The sequence below is a fragment of the Salmo trutta genome, unplaced genomic scaffold (assembly GCF_901001165.1).
Source record: "Salmo trutta unplaced genomic scaffold, fSalTru1.1, whole genome shotgun sequence".
In the NCBI taxonomy this organism is placed as follows: domain Eukaryota; kingdom Metazoa; phylum Chordata; class Actinopteri; order Salmoniformes; family Salmonidae; genus Salmo; species Salmo trutta.
Genome location: NW_021822993.1, coordinates 16979 through 37455, shown reverse-complemented (window position 1 = coordinate 37455; position 20477 = coordinate 16979). Strand labels below are relative to the sequence as shown.

Genomic DNA, 20477 nt, shown 5'->3' with positions numbered 1-20477 from the left:
CTCTCTCTCTCTCTCTCTCTCTCCGTCTCTCTCTCTCTCTCTCTCTCTCTCTCTCTCTCTAAACACCGTAAACACAGACACATCCATGTGACCGTGCCGCTCCAGGTAAATTCCCCACGATCTCCCAGGTGTCCTGTTCGGGGTCGTACCTCTCCACACTCTGCAGGTAGGTACCCTTGGAGTAGGAGTAGCCCCCGGTGACGTACAGGGACCCGTTCATGGCCACGGCGCCACACTCCATCCTCCTCTCCTTGGTCCTGGCCAGCTGGCTCCACTCATCTCTGTCCGGTTCGTAACAGTCTGTGATGGTGGTCTGACCACCCACCAGGTACAGCTTGGGGGGCAGTGACACCAGGCACAGGCCGTACTCTAAGGGACGGTCAAGACAGATTCTTTCATGGATTTTGTTCTGATGCACAGAGGTCAAATAAATGATCTTTGCTCAAATACAGGAAGGATGACTACTACTTATGTGCATCACTTTACATGGTGTTTGCATCCTATGATTTCACTTTTGCTTCAAGAGAGTAGACTTCTCTGCATTCATATTTTTGTCTAGTTTGAATGCTGCACTACAACATAACTATTTGTTTTTCATAATTCCTTCAAGCCTGGGGTAAGTTAGTTATTAACGGAGTTCCTCATGTGGTTGAGCCGCACCAGAACCTTTGGATTTTAATGCACTGTCCCATTTTCTCTCTGTAGCTCTATAGAACCAGGGCTGATATAACAGAGTGTATCTCTCTGTAGCTCTATAGAACCAGGGCTGATATAACAGAGTTTATCTCTCTGTAGCTCTATAGAACCAGGGCTGATATAACAGAGTTGATCTCTCTGTAGCTCTATAGAACCAGGGCTGATATAACAGAGTTGATCTCTCTGTAGCTCTATAGAACCAGGGCTGATATAACAGAGTTTATCTCTCTGTAGCTCTATAGAACCAGGGCTGATATAACAGAGTTGATCTCTCTGTAGCTCTATAGAACCAGGGCTGATATAACAGAGTTTATCTCTCTGTAGCTCTATAGAACCAGGGCTGATATAACAGAGTTTATCTCTCTGTAGCTCTATAGAACCAGGGCTGATATAACAGAGTTGATCTCTCTGTAGCTCTATAGAACCAGGGCTGATATAACAGAGTTTATCTCTCTGTAGCTCTATAGAACCAGGGCTGATATAACAGAGTTTATCTCTCTGTAGCTCTATAGAACCAGGGCTGATATAACAGAGTGTATCTCTCTGTAGCTCTATAGAACCAGGGCTGATATAACAGAGTTGATCTCTCTGTAGCTCTATAGAACCAGGGCTGATATAACAGAGTGTATCTCTCTGTAGCTCTATAGAACCAGGGCTGATATAACAGAGTGTATCTCTCTGTAGCTCTATAGAACCAGGGCTGATATAACAGAGTTTATCTCTCTGTAGCTCTATAGAACCAGGGCTGATATAACAGAGTTGATCTCTCTGTAGCTCTATAGAACCAGGGCTGATATAACAGAGTTTATCTCTCTGTAGCTCTATAGAACCAGGGCTGATATAACAGAGTTGATCTCTCTGTAGCTCTATAGAACCAGGGCTGATATAACAGAGTGTATCTCTCTGTAGCTCTATAGAACCAGGGCTGATATAACTGAGGTGTGTTGTGGTACCTGGATGAGGACAGGTCGTTGTTATGCTCCATTCATTGACGTCTGCCCTGTAGGTCTGAATCTTATCATAGGTGCAGCTTCCCTTGTAACCATAGTGACCGCCTGCCACATATATTGTGTCTCTCAGAACACAGGCCGTAGCGTTCCCCACACCTGTGACAAGAGAAGGAAGGAAGGAAGGAAGGAAGGAAGGAATTGTCACTAAAAGGCTTCCAACCTTAAAACTACCATGAAACTCCCATGAAACAAATACATTTACTATATGACAAAACTTACAACAAAAAATAATCTGTCAAGTTACACAACTGTGTCCTATTCCAAACCTTCATAGACCAACCTACCTTGTACCATATTAACTACGGGAATCCACTTCCTTTTCAGGGGGTCATAGAATTCCGTTTCCCCCATGGGCGCCCCTCCTCTGTACCCTCCTATGACGTAGACACACCCATGCAGAGCCACAGAACAGTGGTAGTACCTCGCTGTCAGCATGGGCTGCCCCTGTGTCCACTTATCAGTATCACTGCTGTAAACCCACACTGTATCTAGAGCCTCTGTAGTGTCTGTCCTGTAGCCGCCGCTAATGTAGATGTTGGAGCCCAGGAGGGTAACTCCATAACTCTCCCTGGTGTGGTCTGGCATATCCTCCCCCTGCTGCCACTGGTCCGTGACCGGGTCCCAGGTCTGGACCTCAGACAGAGGGTGCCAGTGGTACCCTCCTATCACAAACATCCTGGAGGTCAGTCTCCTGCTCCTTCTGCAGTGTCCCGAAGGGCTTTTACTGATATTAAAAGCAGTTTTCAGAGCTTGGACAAATAGAGAGTGGATGTCTTCAGCAGCAGTCTCCAGACACTCTCTATGAAGCTCCAAGGCAGTCCTGAGGTACTCTTCCTTCAGGTCTAAGTGGGCGGAGTGAAGAAGCTCCTGGAAGTGTCCCCTGCGGGCAAGAGTATCGTGGGCCAGCCACCTCACCACCCCCTCCACCAGCACCGCCTCTTTCAACACCTCCGCCAGGTTCTCCTCCTGCAGGAGGCTCCTCACCTTCTCCACCCCCAGCTCTTGGAACTCCTCCTCTCTCACCACCTGAGAAAACGACACTCTCAAATCACTAAAGACATTTAATAAACCCATCTATTGATTTAGTAGAATACATATCTGCTGAGTTTTTATATATATATTGAATTACATCATATTTGTTGTGTGTTTCTGTATATGTACCACGGTGTAGGAATAATCCAAAACCTGAACCTGAACCTATACCTCGTGGAAGCGGCAGAGCAGCACCCTGCGTGCCTCCTTCTCCAGGGACAGACACACATGGAGCTGGGCGAAACTGAGCATGCCCAGACAGTTGTCGACGTCGAGGAAACGAATCAGGAAGTTCTCACAGGCCGTTTTCACGGCTCCGAACTGCAGCAGGTCTGCAGCCTCCAGCAGAGACTCTACATTCCACTGGGTAATGGAGACCTGGGAGGGAGAGAGTTTAGAGTTGCGTCCCAAAAAGCACTCTATTCTGCACTACTTTTGACCAGCGCCAGTAGGGCCCCTATTTCACTGTATGGGAATTGGTTGCCATTTGGGATGCAGGAAATAACATACACTATACAGTTGAAGTCAGAAGTTTACATACACTTAGGTTGGAGTCGTTAAAACTTGTTTTTCAACCACTCCACAAATGTCTTGTTAACAGACTATAGTTTTGGCAAGTCGGTCAGGACATCTACTTTGTGCATGACACAAGTCATTTTCCAACAATTGTTTACAGACAGACTTTTTCACTTATAATTCACTGTATCACAATTCCAGTGGGTCAGAAGTTTGCATACACTATGTTGACTGTGCCTTTGAACAGCTTGGAAAATGCCATAAAATTATGTCATGGCTTTAGAAGCTTCTGATAGGCTAATTGACATCATTTGAGTCAATTGGAGTTGTACCTGTGGATGTATTTCAAGCCCTACCTTCAAACTCAGTGCCTCATTGCTTGACATCATGGGAAAATCAAAAGAAATCAGCCAAGACCTCAGAAAAACATTGGAGACCTCCACACGTCTGGTTCATCATTGGGAGCAATTTCCAAACGCCTGAAGGTACCACGTTCATCTGTACAAACAATAGTACGCAAGTATAAACACCATGGGACCACGCTGCCGTCATACCGCTCAGGAAGGAGACGCATTCTGTCTCCTAGAGATGAACGTACTTTGGTGCGAAAAGTGCAAATCAATCCCAGAATAACAGCAAAGGACCTTGTAAAGATGCTGGGGGAAACAGGTGCAAAAGTATCTATTTCCACAGTAAAACGAGTCCTATATCGACATAAACTGAAACGCCGCTCAGCAAAGAAGAAGCCACTGCTCCAAAACCGCCATAAAAAAAGCCAGACTACTAACTGCACATAGGGACAAAGATCATACTTTTTGGAGAAATGTCCTCTGGTCTGATCAAACAAAAATAGAGCTGTTTGGCCATAATGACTTTCGTTATGTTTGGAGGAAAAAAGGGGAAGCTTGCAAGCCGAAGAACACCATCCCAACCATGAAGCGCGGTGGTGGCAGCATCATGTTGTGGGGGTGCTTTGCTGCAGGTGGGACTGGTGCACTTCACAAAATAGATGGCATCATGAGGGAGGAAAATTATGTGAATATATTGAAGCAACATCTCAAGACCTCAGTCAGGAAGTTAAAGTTTGGTCGCAAATGGGTCTTCCAAATGGACAATGACACAAAGCATACTTCCAAAGTTGTGGCAAAATGGCTTAAGGACAACAAAGTCAAGGTATTGGGTGGCCATCACAAAGCCCTGACCTCAATTCTATAGAAAATTTGTGGGCAGAACTGAAAAAGTGTGTGCAAGCAAGGAGGCCTACAAACCTGACTCAGTTACACCAGCTCTGTCAGGAGGAATGGGCCAAAATTCACCCAACTTATTGTGGGAAGTTTGTGGAAGGCTACCCGAAACGTTTGACCCAAGTTAAACAATTTAAAGGCAATGCTACCAAATACTAATTGAGTGTATGTAAACTTCTGACCCACTGGGAATGTGATGAAAGAAATAAAAGCTGAAATAAATCATTCTCTCTACTATTATTCTGACATTTCACATTCTTAAAATAAAGTGGTGATCCTAACTGACCTAAGACAGAGCATTTTTACTAGGATTAAATGTCAGGAATTGTGAACAACTGAGTTTAAATGTATTTGGCTAAGGTGTATGTAAACTTCTGACTTCAACTGCACATAGAAAGTATGTGAACACCCCTTCAAATTAGTGGATTCGGCTATTTCAGCCACACCCGTTGCTGACGGGTGTACAAAATCGAGCACACAGCCATGCAATTTCCATAGACAAACATTGGCAGTTGAATGGCCTTACTTGAAGAGCTCAGTGACTTTCAACATGGCACCGTCATAGGATGCCACCTTTCCAACAAGTCAGTTTGTCAAATTTCTTCCCCGGTCAACTGTAAGTGCTGTTATTGTGAAGTGTAAACGTCTAGGAGCAACAACGGCTCAGCCGGGAAGTGGTAGGCCATACAAGCTCACAGAATGGGACCGGCGAGTCCTAAACATCGTAAAGATTGTCTGTCCTCGGTTGCAACACTCTGCCTCTGAAACTGCCTCTGAAAGCAACGTCAGCAGAAGAACTGTTCGTCAGGAGCTTCATGAAATGGGTTTCCATGGTCGAGCAGCCTAAGATCACCATGCGCAATGCCAAGCGTCGGCTGGAGTGGTGTAAAGCTCGCCAACATTGGACTCTGGATTATTGGAAACGCGTTTTCTGGAGTGATGAATTACACTTCACCACCTGGCAGTCCAATGGACGAATCTGGGTTCGGCGGATGCCAAGAGAACGCCAACTGCCCCAATGCACAGTGCCAGCTGTTTGGTGGAGGAGGAATAATGGTCTGGGGCTGTTTTTCATGGTTCTGGCACCTTAGTTCCAGTGACGGGAAATCTTAACGCTACAGCATACAATGACATTCTAGACGATTATGTGCTACCAAGTTTTTTGGCAACAGTTTTGGGGAAGGCCCTTTTCTGTTTCATTATGACAATGCCCTCATGCACAAAGCAAGGTCCATACAGAAATGGTTTGTCGAGATAAATGTGGAAAAACTTGACTGGCTTGCACAGAGCCCTGACCTCAACCCCATCGAACACCTTTGGGATGAATTGGAACGCCGACTGCGAACCAGGCCTAACCGCCCAACATCCGTGCCCAACCTCACTAATGCAAAGGGGGGACCAACTCCATATTAATGCCCATGATTTAGGAATGAGATGTTGGACGAGCGGGTGTCCACATACTTTTGATCATCTAGGGTATTATGTAGCCCTTTGCTGCAGTCAATGACCAAACGTGTCCTCTTTGGCCTCGTGGGTGGAATGTTATTCATATGTTTCATCATTTCATCATTGATAAAGATTATTCCTTTTTTTAACAGACGAAAATCTCGTGTTTCTATGTCAAACAGTTTTGTTAAATTTCAGTCTTCTGTAATGTATATAAAGTATAATATTGGGATGCAAAATCAAAATGTAATACATTTCAACTCTATATCTGACATGATACAGGTGTCTTCTTATGTTAAACCCATAACCATGTGTGTGAGGTGGATACTTTTGTTACAAAGTAGATTTGTTTAAGACTACCAAGAAACACTCTGTATGCCCCTGATTTAGCCCACTGCAGTAAGAAGTTATATGTGAACATCTGAATATTAAAGCATGCTACAAAACATGCTATAAAACATGATACAAAGTAAAAACAACACTGAAGATAACTAAATGAGTTTTGAGACACCATAAGCAATCATAGACGATTTTGCCTTTTGGTAGGCCGTCATTATAAATAAGAATTTGTTCTTAACTGACTTGCCTAGCTAAATAAAGGTTAAATAAAAATTTTAAAAAATACATTAAATGTTTTAATATTAGACTACTACATTCATATAATGGACACAGTCACTCATAAATGGTCTCAGAGGTGTAGACTACCTTGGAGGTGTATACATAGTCCACCAGAGTCGTCAGCACCTCCACATCTACCCCAGGTAGTCTGATGACACTGTGGGACCTCTCTCTCATATCTGCTGTGAACATGGCTCTGAAGTAGGAACTACGGGAGCATAGAGCCACTTTATGGCAGTGGAAGACCTCCCCTGTAGAGCACTGTAGAGCTATGTCAGTGAACAAGCCTTCTGTGTAGTATTCTCTGAGGGCTTCTAGAACCTCCGTGGGATGGGTTAGGTCACAGAAATCATAGGTGTAGAAGGACTCCGGCGTCTCCTGTCCCTTAGATGACATTGTGTTCCTGAAACACGAGACATGAAATATCTTAATGTACCCTTTAAAAATGTATGGCATTGACTTGGCCCATCCATGCATTATACATCAGTAATACAGGACATATGACGTTTGACTTCCCTGTCCCTTTACACATCTGGTTATACTGACGTTAAGACAGGCTATGGTCTGTAGAATGGAAACCGCAATGGGAATTAGTTTCAACATGACATTTCAATGAATGAAGCTTGATAGAATCAACTTGGGTTTATTGCTAAAACATAAATCATTGCATAATGAACATTGTGCAATACTGTAAGCAGCAACACCTTGCAAAAAAACATTAACTGAGCACAGATAGTAAACATACATGGATTTACAATGGATCCAGGGAGTATCTGATCATGTCATCTATTAGTCTTATTTAAACACAATGTAATGCATTCACATAGGCCTACATACACTTGACAGAATACTATTCAATCTAAATAGTCCCGAGTGAAGATCCTTAACACAGCTCACTGAACAATAGCCACACATTTACCTGCTCGACATGGTTTACTATCCTGTTGTTAAAGCATTCTCTGTGTTTAGAGCGAGTCAAAAGGCATCACACGCCATCTGTTGTAGATCCTTATTTATACGCAATTCCCTTGTTAACCAACCAATCTAATAAACCCCGGACAGTCCTTTAGAAAAAAACGGACATTCCGCTATTTGGTTTCGTTATCTATTTAGGTTGACGCGGCCGGCGCTCAGCTGATGTGACAGAGCGTCTCCGCCGCAGAAAATCTTACCAGCCGCAAATAGCAGCGTTCGACCAATCACATTCACCGCGCCTCGTCCTACTATCAGCGTATTGACAAAACAAGGGACAGACAGAGGGGTATCTTGGGAGGCAGGGTGACGGGGTCACGGTCCACGAAACCGCACTGCTGAAGCAGAAACCGTCAATTTATATAATAACACTCAGAATAGAGCCTAGTAGAGACAACAAATAATTGCACTGGTAATACACTGGACTGTTAATACACTGGACTGGTGATACATTTTTCACATAGATAGTGCCCTAGTAAAAAGTGATGCCAATGTATTTTATTGACTGTACATCCTAGAATATATATTTCATTCTAAACAGTTATAACATGTAATTTACAGGTGTGATTGGTTTTTTCCTTTTCTGTCTAGTGGGTTCTGTATCTCTCTACATTTGCTAAAGACAAAAACAAGCACAAAGATGTACATTCATTTGCATCTGAACCTGAGAGAGTGATGTGATACAGTCCCACAGATTTAAAATATGATCTTCAAAAACTTTTCAAACCAGGACAAAGACACAATCCTTCCCTCCCAAGCATTTGGTACAGTTTTTATCGTTGCAAGTACACTTATTTTAGTATGAGACAGAGCTGTACCCTATCCCTACAGGGGAACACATGCTTTCAGTTCCATCAGGATCTCTCTTCCGCTTGTCCATCCTATGACTCTTGGGTTCGATGAACCCTCTCCTTGTTGTGCACTCTGCCTAGAGAGCAGCCTCTCCAAGGTGTAACCCTTTCTAGGGAACACCACATCTCCTTCCCTTAGACTGTTGGAAGGGCAAAGGTCGTTCCCTCCGTCCCCTACATAGAAGGTTCTCTGATAGTCTACCCCTCCCTTCAACTGCCCTGCTAGGAAATCAACCAGCACCTTCCTCTTACACAGATTGACAGGGCACTGGCTACACTGGTGAGAATGGTAGCATTCTATCTCCATGTATCCACGCTTGTCAAACGTAGCCGGGTTGGTGAAGACTTGGTCGACCGCGGCTTGAACCCCAGCCACTTGCAGTATCCAGTCGATGAACACTGTGTTTGAATCTGAGATAATGATGCAGTCAATGTCGTTCTTGTTACTCACAATGAACGTCAACAGTTCAATCATTCCATCTGTAAACGGTATTGTCTCCATCACACTTCGGATTGTATCGGGGCTGATGTCCTGATCTCCTATATAGGACATGACTCTGCCCATGTACTCTGTCCAGCGTCCCTTCTGGTAGGAGTTCTTGACCAGGTCTGGCAGGCATTGGTCCGGGATACACTGAATGACCCAGGTGTCGCTGTTGTCATCCACCAAGGTGTGGTCGAAGTCAAACACCAGCAGAGTCTTCATGATGATTCTCCTCTGCTGCAAAACAGTGGTGGAATAGGTTTGTTAGAAGAGACACGGACAGGCAGCCAGACAGAGAGAGAGAGAGAGAGAGAGAGAGAGGGGTGAGAGGGAGAGAGAGAGAGAGAGAGAGGGGTGAGAGGGGGAGAGAGAGAGAGAGAGAGAGAGAGAGAGAGAGAGAGAGAGAGAGAGAGAGGGGTGAGAGGGGGAGAGAGAGAGAGAGAGGGGTGAGAGAGACAGAGCTAGGAGAGACACGGACAGGCAGCCAGACACAGAGAGAAAGAGAGAGAGAGAGAGAGAGAGAGAGGGGTGAGAGGGGGAGAGAGACAGAGCTAGGAGAGACAGGGAGAGGCAGTGGTGTAAAGTACTTTAGTAAAATACTTTAAAGTACTACTTAAGTCATTTTTTGGGGTATCTGTACTTTACTTTACTATTTATATTTTTGGTAACATTTACATTTACTTCACCACATTCCTAAAGAAAATAATGTACTTTTTACTCCATACATTTTGCCTGACACCCAAAAGTACTCATTACATTTTGACAGGAAATGGTCCAATTCACACACTTATCAAGAGAACATCCCTGGTCATTCCTACTGCCTCTGATCTGGTGGACTCACTAAATAATATATATATATTTTTAACGGTGTTGTCTGCTTTGCTTAGTATTTTTTTTTTACCTTTATTTAACTAGGCAAGTCAGTTAAGAACAAATTCTTATTTTCAATGACGGCCTAGGAACAGTGCCTTGTTCAGGGGCAGAACGACAGATTTGTACCTTGTCAGCTCGGGGATTCGATCTTGCAACCTTTCGGTTATAAGGAATTTGAAATGATTTATACTTTTAATAGTTAAGGATATTTTAGAAATTCCATTTACTTTTGATACTTAAGTATATTTTAAACCAAATAGTTTCAGACCTTTACTCAAGTGGTATTTTACTGGGTGACTTTCACTTTTAATTGAGTCATTTTCTATTAAGGTATCTTTACTTTTACTAAAGTATGACAATTGGGTACTTTTCCCACCACTGGGGAGGGGGCAGGCAGACAGACACTGAACAGGAAGTGAAAAAGGCTAGTGACCAAGCAGTATCTATCTAGCTAGCTACTGAATGACAGAGTGTTCTTTGGACTGACTGCTGACTAGCTAGGAACTGGCTAGCTAACAGTCAATCTATTACACACCAAGTACAGTAGCTAGCTCCTTTTACATCGTTCTAAACAGTACACTGCTTGTCAAATAATCTATTTATTAATGTGTGTATTCACTTAGGATCTTACCTCACACTGTTGTTACACCGTTTACACAAATGTAAATTTAGATGCGCAACATCGCCGGTTGGATCTTAAACACACACTTGAGACATGCCGCGTTCGAAACAACTGGGAACTGGGAACCATTGAGCCACAGAACAATGAGACAGATATTCCTCCGGATGTATAAATGTGAAGCATCCGCTTGGCGTTTCCTCTCACTACTAAATTGGTAGTGAGAGGAAGCCCAGTGGCCAGCAGTGGGAGAAGATGGAACTCCAGGGATTTTGGCCGAGATTCTGCACATTTTCTCATCGACTAAACATTTGATCTCAATACAGTTTTCTGTTCCCAAAACTAGAATCTGTTACGAACAGAGTGGACAAAGTTTTGTAGACTTTACCCTTTGCCAAAGTTTTAAAAATCGCGTTGTTTAGAAGGAGTGCGAAGGCTAATTGAGTTATTGCAGAAGTGCACTTGACAGAGTAGGCGTTCCTTAATGGTAATAATAGAACGTCTATCTCGTGCTTGGCTCTGCCTACCAGCTTGCTTGTTCTGCCCACTAGAGTCATTTGTTCCCGTTTGAAACGACAGGCTGTGGTCTATCTTGGTTTAATTATAAAGACGATTTTATTGAGCCGCTCGTGAGGATATGGAAAAACCGTATGAACGCCCAATGTGTTCGTTGCCCATGCGTCCTCAATGTGCCGCGTGGTGCATTCTGGGTGATTCTGGGACAAGGAGAGTTCTCCTTCAAAGAGTGAATGGGAGTTAATTGGGCGCTAGCTCAAAACCCCAACAGTAGCAGGAATTTCGTCAAAAAGAAGTACAACATGCAACTATTTTCCAAGATGTGAGATAATTAACTTGTTCTCTGTAAAATCATATAGCTTTGGAATCATGATATTACGTACTTTTGAGGAAAATAGGTACGTTTCTCGACTAATACCCTGACGATTAGCCCAGCAACCGTGTGACGCAGTAGGACAACTTGACCGCGATTGGTTGACATTCTATTCATTGACCAATGGAATTCCTATCTCCTCCTTTCTTTAATATCTCTGGTTCAAGACAACCGCGAACTCCAGAACAAATCAAGCCCCGACCTGAAGATCACTGACTTCATGATTTGACATCGTTTTTTCTGAGTTCCACGTTTTGTTGAACGCACCAATACTTCCTAATTTGTTTCGTATCACTGTCTAACTAACCAATAAAAATGGACATCACTGTTACCTGTTGGTGTGGAATGAGAAGTAGTGAATAAAATACAACAACAAAAAACAGTGGGACAGCTTGGATAGTTCTCTGGCAAAGCGGTCCATTTTGTTTCTTCTTAAATAACACACTGTTGTTCGAATCCCACATTTGATCTGATAGCATCTCTCGTTTTGTAACAATATCCCTAACATTTCCCAGATGTAACAGCAGGCGGCAGTAATGCGCTCGTTTTGTATTTATTGTGGAAAAAAGAACAAGAATAGCACTGCTTCCTGGTGACGTAAACACAGAACCATGAAGGTACAATTCTAAGCACTTTGTTTACAATCGATTTTCTATCATAGCTACACCCGAAAGACATCGGAGAAAATGTTCAAAGGATGGGGAACGTGGCTGGGTATAGAGAACACCTCGACGACAGAGGAGAGCGAAGTGGCTGACGTTGCTGTGGAGGAGAAAATTGTTCAAGACCAAAATGAAGTAAACAAACAACACGAACCTCCAGCAACAGAAGAACTGGGGCAGGAGGACGGAGACACCGTCCAACTCATCTCTCAGCAAGCTAAAGGATTCGGTGGTAAGGAACATTATAGATGGTTTTCATTTATATTCATGTGGAAGTGGTTAACAGACTAATAATGATTATGTAGGCCTAAGAGACAACAATACATTGTCATTCAAGTTTTGGCAGGCAAACAATGCCATCTGAAGCTGAGAAAGTGATCCAGATTTTATATCCTTGTTACATATACAGGCTTAATATTCAACTTTGCCAGCAATGCCACCAAGAAGATCTCCAACTCTGTGGCAGAGACTGCACACACCATCAAGAAGAGCGTGGAAGAAGGGAACATAGATGGAATTTTTGACAAGGTGCATGGCATGCTCCACTTTCCTGAATTCTGTTTGACAAGGAGGATGTTTTAGTGTAGGTTGCTATACAACACCCTCTCTGGTGTTCGCTCAAAACCGCTGATTTCTGGAAGCTTTGAGGTTTCTGTCTTGTAACATCACATGCCTGTGTTTCTGTTTTCCAGACTATTTTGGGGGACTTCAAAAAAGAACAGGACAAATTTGTCCAAGAAAAGAAAGCTAAGAAATCAGGTCAGTGTGGAGACATAACATCATACCCACTAGAGATTAGCTTACCTTCCACTCCTTGTACTCTGTGTCCTCAGATCAACATTTGTCACGTGCACAGCAAGGTTATTATTGTTTAGTGTTTTTATATTAGTTTCTATTTCTATTCATTTTCAGATTTTTATTTGACATTCGGTTTAGTTTAAGTTTTCAGATCCACTTGTTTCATTTTTATTAGGTTAATGTTTTATGTTTTCATATTATTTAGTTTTAGTGTTAGGGACAGACAGTAGCCTATGCATGGGAGGCTTGTAGCCTTTTTATGTGTTGTATAGTTGTTTTGATTTTGAGGATGTCACTTCCTGCCACTGGGAGGGCAGTAATAGGTTTAAAGGAGGACTCAGCGAGATGACGTAGATCAGTGGTTCCCAAACTTTGTATAGTCCCGTACCCCTTCAAACATTCAACCTCCAGCTGCGTACCCCCTCTAGCACCAGGGTCAGCACACTCTCAAATGTTGTTTTTTGCCATCATTGTAAGCCTGCCACACACACACTATACATTTATTAAACATAAGAATGGGTGTGAGTGAGTTTGTCACAATCCGACTCGTGGGAAGTGACAAAGAGCTCTTATAGGACCAGGGCACAAATAATAATATAATAATAATAATAATAATAATGTTGCTCTTTATCTAACCATCTCACATATAAAACCTTATTTGTTCATCGAAATTGTGAATAACTCACCACAGGTTAATGAGAAGGATGTGCTTGAAAGGATGCACATAACTCTGCAATGTTGGGTTGTATTGGAGAGAGCCTTAGTTTTTAACCATTTTCAACACAGTCTGTGCCAGTATTTAGTTTTCATGCTAGTGAAGGCCGAGAATCCACTCTCACATAGGTACGTGGTTGCAAAGGGCATAACAGCACAATTTGCCAAGGCAGGATACTCTGAGCGCAGCCCAAACCAGAAATCTGGCAGTGGCTTCTGATTAAATTACATTTTCACAGAACCGCTTGTTCCAATTTCGATGACGTTCTTGTTCAGATATCGGTAAGTGGACTGGAGGCAGGGCATGAAAGGGATAACGAATCCAGTTGTTTGTGTCGTCCGTTTCAGGAAAGTACCTGTGTAATTGCACACCCAACTCAGGTGCTTCGCTATATCACATTTTACATTGTCCCGTAAGCTTGAGTTCATTTGCACACAAAAAAATCATACAATGATGGAAAGACCTGTGTTTTGTCCTTGTTAATGCAGACAGAGAAGAGCTCCAACTTCTTAATCATAGCCTCAATTTTGTCCCGCACATTGAATATAGTTGCAGAGAGTCCCTGTAATCCTAGATTCAGGTGAGAAAAAACATCACCCAGATAGGCCAGTCGTGTGAGAAACTCGTCATCATGCAAGCGGTCAGACAAGTGAAAATTATGGTCAGTAAAGAAAACTTTAAGCTCGTCTCTCTATTAAAATGTGTCAATACTTTGCCCCTTGATAACTAGCGCACTTCTGTATGTTGTAAAAGTGTTACATGGTCGCTGCCCATATCATTGCATATTGCAGAAAATACAAGAGTTCAGGGGCCTGCTTTAACAAAGTTAACCATTTTCACTGTAGTGTCCAAAACATCTTTCACGCTGTCAGGCATTCCCTTGGCAGCAAGAGCCTCTCGGTGGACGTGCGTTACCACTCAACTATGTCTCCCTGACATGGCTTTTGCGCCATCAGTACAGATGACAACACATCTTGACCACCAAAGTCCATTTGATGTCACAAAGCTGTCCAGTACTTTACAAATATCCTCTCCTGTTGTCCTGGTTTCCAGTGGTTTGCAGAAGAGGATGTCTTCCTTAATTGACCCCCCATAAACGTAACGGACATATACCAGGAGCTGTGCCAGGCCCGTCACGTCTGTTGACTCATCCAGCTGTAACACATTGAATTCACTGGCTTGTATGCAAAGCAGTAATTGTTTCAAAACATCTCCTGCCATGGCACTGATGCGTGAAACAGTGTTGTTTGATGAAGACATTGTCTGTATAGTTTTTTGGGCCTTTTCACCCAGCATTGTCCCAGACATATCCACGGCAGCAGGAAGAATTAAGTCCTCCACAATAGTAAGGGGCTTGCCTGTCCTAGCCACTCGGTAGCTCACCATATAAGATGCTTCTAGCCCCTTCTTATTAATGGTATCTGTTGCTTTTATACATGTCTTACTACTCGAAAGTCGTCTTAATTCCCGCTCAAAAAAACTCCCGTGGCTTATTTTTCAAATTGGCTTGTTTTGTTTCTAAATGTCTGCGCAAGAGTGAAGGTTTCAATGAGTTGTGAGATAGTACTTTTGCACATATAACACACTTTGGCTGAGGAAAGGCACTACTCCCAATATAAGTAAACCCCAAATCAATGTAGTTATCATATTTGCGTCTCTTCGATGGTCCAACGTCCCTGTCCGGTGCTTTCCTGGATAAGGGCAGTAGCTCTTCAGCTGCATCAGATTCACAACTATCAGTGTCCATGCCAGCTGGTCTAACAACATGTAGAATTACTGATGCTAGCATTGGACGTGCTCGTGGAAGCAGAACAACTTGTGTAGTACTGATGGTAGTGTCTCTATGGACGCGGGCATTACCTTTTTTAACCATTTATCCATTTTCGAGCAAACGGAATGAGCAGCAGCTACATACGGAGGTTAGTGGAATTCCTGCGAGAGAGTAACGGTTAATGTGATAGGATGTTAATTATTTGACATTGTTGTTATTTCGCGGAACACTAGATGGTTTAATTTTATTTTGGGCAGTGAAACGAGGCTACTCGGGCGAGAAAAACTTAACCAATATGTTTAGCTCCGTTGGAAAAGATACATTCACTGTTCAAATATGTTCAATTCAACAAAACACTTAAAAAAAAATGTGAACCACGTTTTTATTTGGTGTACCCCGTTTGGGAATGCCTGACGTAGATCATATGTATCCAACTCATCACATGGAGGGCCGAGTGTCTGCGGGTTTTCGCTCTTGTACTTGATTGATGAATTATGGTCACTGATTTAGTAAGAAACTCCCCTCACCTGGTTGTCTAGGTCTTAATTGAAAGGAAAAACCAAAAGCCTGCAGACACTAGACCCTCCATGGAATGAGTTTGACACCCCTGACGTAGATGCACAAAGTAAACAGTAGTAGTGGGTCAATTTCCGCAACAACCAGGAGAGTTGAAGCGAGGTTAAAAGTCTGCTGTTTTGGTCCCGTAGCTACCGTGTTGTAGCGGTGTGAAGCGCAGATACTCTGGGTGACGGTGTGAGACCAGTCTTGCGTCGTGCTCATTTCAGTGGCCGCGTTAGAGCGGATCACTTTTGTTAGTCATTCTGGGGGGGAAATTATCCGACTAGCGCCGACATGCCTTGTTGTTGGAAAACCACATTAGTGTCTGACTTTTGGCTGTCGCAGATGCACCTACCCCGACTTCACTCCTCGACTTTCGTCTACAGTCATTTGCTTTAGCCTTACCACTCAGTATGGCTACAGCCATTTAAAGTATCATTTCACTATAGCTTTAGTTTTTCTAACGGGTTGGCTAATTCCTTTATTTCAGTTTACTAAATAGTTTTCATGATTCGTTTTGTTAAACTATAAGCACAGGACACAACAGGTGTAAACAGTCAAGTGAAATACTTACTTACAAGCTCTTTCTCAACAATGCCTATTCAATATCAAGGTAAATAGAAAAGTGACAAATCCAGAATAGGTTCTTAAAAAAAAAAAGAGAACAGAACAGATGCTAAGTCAGGTCAGGTAACACAATAAATAAAACCCACAGGAGAATGTACTCTACAGGCCAGTACCAGCACCATATCAATGTGCAGGGATACTGGTGATACATGACAGAGTAGAACGTTAGTCTGGTTGCCAGTCTGTTTAGCTATCTTGAGATGATATACCAGTAAACATGATCATAGTTATCCATCCATCCATGGTGGAATTAAAGTGGTTTGTTCTTGTTCCCTTCCAGACACAGCTGTACCACCATGGGTTGGCTACAGTGAGGAGGAGACCATTCAGCAACAGATCCTGGCTTTGTCCGCTGTTAGTAGCATTTCTAACATTGTCTGTCCACATAGTGCACTTAGAGTTTGTGATTTGATTCCATCCAATTGGATCTCATCACTGTCAGAGTGCATTGTGTTGATTGTACCTTTTTCAATTTGATTTAAATTCAACAACTTTATTGATCTGTTATTCCAGGACAGGAGGAACTTCCTGAGAGATCCACCAGCTGGAGTTCAGTTCCAGTTCGACTCTGAGCAGATGTATCCTATCGCCATGGTGATGCTGCAGGAAGATGAGCTACTGAACAGGATGCGCTTCGACCTGGTCCCCAAACAGTCAGCAGACAGCCATTACAAATCTAATGCATTACAAATCCATTACTGCACTTCAACCCAGAGTTATTTACAGATAGAGATTGCAGGCATAAAGTTGGCCTGTTGGCTGATGTTGGTTGATGCCAGTCCTGTCCATTGAGAAGCCTCTTAGAACCAGCCAGATTGCTGCGTTCAAGTGAAAAAGAATGGTGAGCTATCGCTCAATCAGGCTTAAGTATATGTGTATGTTACTTACATATTCAATGCTCTGTATGTTTAGAGTGAAGGAGGATGTGTTCTGGAGGAACTACTTCTACCGTGTGTCTCTGATAAAGCAGTCGGCCCAGCTCACTGCCCTGGCAGCACAGCAGCAGGCTGTAGACAACAGAGAGGAGCAGAAGACCATCAGCCCGGAGGGTGTCAGCCTCACAGGTACTCTATTCTGTTCTATGGTTGGTCGGAATTCAGTTTGTGTGATCCTGACAAGTCCTTAACTAAAAACATTGCATTGGTGTTATGGGCAAAGCAGAGCAATTGGTGAACTACTGTCAAGCAACAGTTTATAGCCTAACTTCTGTTTCATGTTATTGTTATCATGCAGAAAATACCATCAGACCAAAAACACCTCCAGTATCCATTAGTGACATTCCCAAGAGTGGAGAGGTGAGTCAATGTTTTGTTTTTCTGAAGAAAAGTCAGTCCCTTTGAATAATTCTGTACATGTCTATATATAGACCACTGAAATACTGTGTAAATATCAAGTCAAATGTATGAAATGGTCTGGATTCTCTTTTAATGTTGTTAAACAGCAGGAGGAAGAGGAGAATGAGATCTCCACCAGCCCTGGGGTCTCCGAGTTTGTGAGCGATGCCTTTGACTCCTGTAACATCGACCATGAAGACCTGAGGAAGGAGATGGAACAGCTGGTGCTGGACAAGAAGGAGGACGCTGCAACTCCAGAGGGTCAGTTCTAGAACTATTAGATCATATCTAGAGTAACAAACAACCAGCAAGAACTCCAGAGGGTCAGTTCTAGAACTATTAGATCATATCTAGAGTAACAAACAACCAGCAAGAACTCCAGAGGGTCAGTTCTAGAACTATTAGATCATATCTAGAGTAACAAACAACCAGCAAGAACTCCAGGGGGTCAGTTCTAGAACTATTAGATCATATCTAGAGTAACAAACAACCAGCAAGAACTCCAGAGTTCTATTGGTTGATTTCACTGGAACCTGGAAAGGGCTTGGATTTAATATAATGGCTCAGGTGGTAGAGCTGGATGTTGAATTAGAGGAGAGTGAATGACATGTTTAGCTCTTTTCTCTTCAGTCTGTAGCATTGTTCTCATAATGCTGTTATTTGTTCAGAGGAGACAGCGGACTGGGAGAAGGAACTCCAGGCAGAGTTACAGGAGTATGAGGTAGTGACGGAGGCAGACAACAGAGATGACAACTGGGATAAAGAGATCGAGAAGATGCTTCAGTCGGATGAGTAGAGTGATGACCGACCCATCTTGCTTCAGTCTAGTATCTCTGATATGAGAGAGCACCATGAAGGATCAGAAACCATGACAGTGTCTAGTCTAGTCTAGACCATAGAAATAGAATGGTATAGAAATGAAGGGAACCGCTGCATACAAACCATAAACTGTTTGTTTCAGCACACTAGAATGGGTACATCTATGGGGTATATTCTGATCTGGAGGTGGTCAGGTGTTGAAATACTGTATAATATAAATTTTCTGTCTGTACAGTTTAGTGGCTGGCTGACATTTTAGCTGTGAACGTTTATGGGCGAGGAGGCAACTGACATATTGCATATTGTTATTTTTTCTCTTTTCTGCTCTTTTCTTTTTCTGGAATTCCTTCACAGTTGGGATGTGTACATCTATCCAAATAATACTTGTTTCTGTGCTTCTCAAATCCTGTCTTCAGTTTTTCCCTAATAATATACTTCTTTCCCATTGTCTAAATGTCTTTCCTTGATGAAAAATACAGACAGATTGTAATATCTAAAGGGCTGTATAGGGAAGGGTTTTGTTTTGGTCTTGTTTATGCAACATGACAATAGGGTCAAGCAGCCCCTCCCCGTCATTATATATTGCGTCACATCATAGCGACACACTCCGATGCCAGAGACAGGGTCGATTTAAACAGTAAAAACAAACAGGTACAGTGTGGTACTTTTACGCCCTTTTCTGTGTTTCACTGACCCTACAAAAGTGATGTCTGTATTTCTAAATGATTGTAACATGTTACAGTCAAACAAAAGAGAACGCCAAGTGTTAAAACATGTTTTATTTACTAAGGAAGTCCATAGCATAGTTTGCCAGTGACAGGTTGTTAGCATAGCATAAGTTAGCACAGTGTGGACTCACGCACCTGCCAAACCCAAACAGTTTGCTAATTATTGCTTGGTGGTATTTGCTTTCTATACTACGTTCAATAATCCATACATCAAATCAATACTTGATAGTAACACTTTAGTGCACCATTTTTGTTGAGTTGAATGTCAACGTTGGATTTGTACTCAGCTAACAAGCTAACCTACAGCTAGCTCGTGTCAAAGCTAGCTAGCGTACCAAAGGTTACTGTGACTAACGTTATAGCTATGCTAACTATATTATTTAGATATGTGGCTCGCTAGCTACATCCATTAGCTTTAGCGTAGCCGATACTTGGCGCAATGTTTTACTTTCAGTATAGCTATTATCTAGGTAGTTAAAGTCACTTTAAATTGTTTGGAGGTTATTAGCTAACACATTGGCTAGCTAGTGCCTGCTAATAATATATCAAAACTAGCCAACGTTAGGTAGCTAGTTTTATTGCCACTACTGTGTGGCAAGTTTACTTGTTTGGGTGTCTAAATTGATTGAACTAACGTACGAGTGTAACTGCAACAGCGGTTGTTTAAGCTACATCCTTCACCTGTGGACAGTCGGATAATTATTTTATCTTCGGTGTCCGGGTTATCTAGGTAGTTAACTAAATCAAGGGAATTGAGGAGTTTCTGTGCTGATTTATATGGCGAGTCCTTCTGTTGGTGCTGTTAGGTCTAGCACGTGGTAATCCTCAACTATCTTCTGTTGGTGCTGTTAGGTCTAGCACGTGGTAATCCTCAACTATCTTCTGTTGGTGCTGTTAGGTCTAGCACGTGGTAATCCTCAACTATCTTCTGTTGGTGCTGTTAGGTCTAGCACGTGGTAATCCTCAACTATCTTCTGTTGGTGCTGTTAGGTCTAGCACGTGGTAATCCTCAACTATCTTCTTAAAGGATTCCATCCCTTCTTGATTGTTGAGGGAACTGTGGTCCAGTGTTTCATTAATATATTAATAACTATAGTTACCACTACTGCCAATGCTACCTAGTTATTAGAATGATCTGAACTTAGTGACCCTTGGTCAGATCAGAGTTAAAGGTGAGGACCTGTCTTGCCTTGCTAGAGTCCAGACCATAGATGT

General features: G+C 42.7%; 3 protein-coding genes across 4 annotated transcripts; 1 reads left to right on the top strand and 2 right to left on the bottom strand.

The window, feature by feature from the left end:
* Window positions 1-15: 15 nt before the first annotated feature.
* Window positions 16-7083, bottom strand: LOC115187963 (kelch-like protein 23). Its single transcript, XM_029747054.1, has 5 exons — window positions 6650-7083; window positions 2910-3116; window positions 1991-2732; window positions 1650-1802; window positions 16-369 (listed from the first exon to the last, which is right to left on the bottom strand). Exons 1-5 carry the CDS (start codon window positions 7037-7039, stop codon window positions 59-61), a joined length of 1803 nt encoding a protein of 600 aa, XP_029602914.1. The 5' UTR covers window positions 7040-7083; the 3' UTR covers window positions 16-58.
* A 102-nt stretch (window positions 7084-7185) lies between these two features.
* LOC115187965 (pyridoxal phosphate phosphatase PHOSPHO2-like) lies at window positions 7186-11769 on the bottom strand. Of its 2 annotated transcripts, none has more exons than XM_029747056.1 (2): window positions 11583-11769; window positions 7186-9106 (listed from the first exon to the last, which is right to left on the bottom strand). In XM_029747056.1, exons 1-2 carry the CDS (start codon window positions 11727-11729, stop codon window positions 8360-8362), a joined length of 894 nt encoding a protein of 297 aa, XP_029602916.1. In that variant the 5' UTR covers window positions 11730-11769; the 3' UTR covers window positions 7186-8359. The 2 variants fall into 2 exon arrangements, with proteins under 2 accessions (XP_029602916.1, XP_029602917.1); XM_029747057.1 differs by lacking the exon at window positions 11583-11769 and adding an exon at window positions 10374-10524.
* Window positions 11770-11794: 25 nt separating this feature from the next.
* LOC115187964 (synapse-associated protein 1) lies at window positions 11795-18938 on the top strand. The gene is made up of 9 exons (XM_029747055.1): window positions 11795-12144; window positions 12322-12440; window positions 12605-12671; window positions 16662-16735; window positions 16895-17034; window positions 17294-17445; window positions 17615-17676; window positions 17823-17976; window positions 18384-18938. The coding sequence occupies exons 1-9, from the start codon at window positions 11937-11939 to the stop codon at window positions 18509-18511; spliced, it is 1104 nt and encodes a 367-aa protein (XP_029602915.1). The 5' UTR covers window positions 11795-11936; the 3' UTR covers window positions 18512-18938.
* The last annotated feature ends 1539 nt before the right edge of the window (window positions 18939-20477 follow it).

Excerpts from the sequence above, each read along its gene's own strand:
- LOC115187963 (XM_029747054.1), bottom strand. The coding sequence starts at position 7,039 with ATGCATGGATGGGCCAAGTCAATGCCATACATTTTTAAAGGGTACATT. Across the intron at positions 2,733-2,909 it reads TGCTCTGCCGCTTCCACGAG|GTGGTGAGAGAGGAGGAGTT; the intron begins GTATAGGTTCAG and ends TCGTTTTCTCAG. Across the intron at positions 1,803-1,990 it reads CGTAGTTAATATGGTACAAG|GTGTGGGGAACGCTACGGCC; the intron begins GTAGGTTGGTCT and ends CTCTTGTCACAG.
- LOC115187965 (XM_029747056.1), bottom strand. The coding sequence starts at position 11,729 with ATGCTATCAGATCAAATGTGGGATTCGAACAACAGTGTGTTATTTAAG. Across the intron at positions 9,107-11,582 it reads TTCTCATTCCACACCAACAG|CAGAGGAGAATCATCATGAA; the intron begins GTAACAGTGATG and ends ACTGTTTTGCAG.
- LOC115187964 (XM_029747055.1), top strand. The coding sequence starts at position 11,937 with ATGTTCAAAGGATGGGGAACGTGGCTGGGTATAGAGAACACCTCGACG. Across the intron at positions 16,736-16,894 it reads AGATCCTGGCTTTGTCCGCT|GACAGGAGGAACTTCCTGAG; the intron begins GTTAGTAGCATT and ends CTGTTATTCCAG. Across the intron at positions 17,977-18,383 it reads GGACGCTGCAACTCCAGAGG|AGGAGACAGCGGACTGGGAG; the intron begins GTCAGTTCTAGA and ends TTATTTGTTCAG.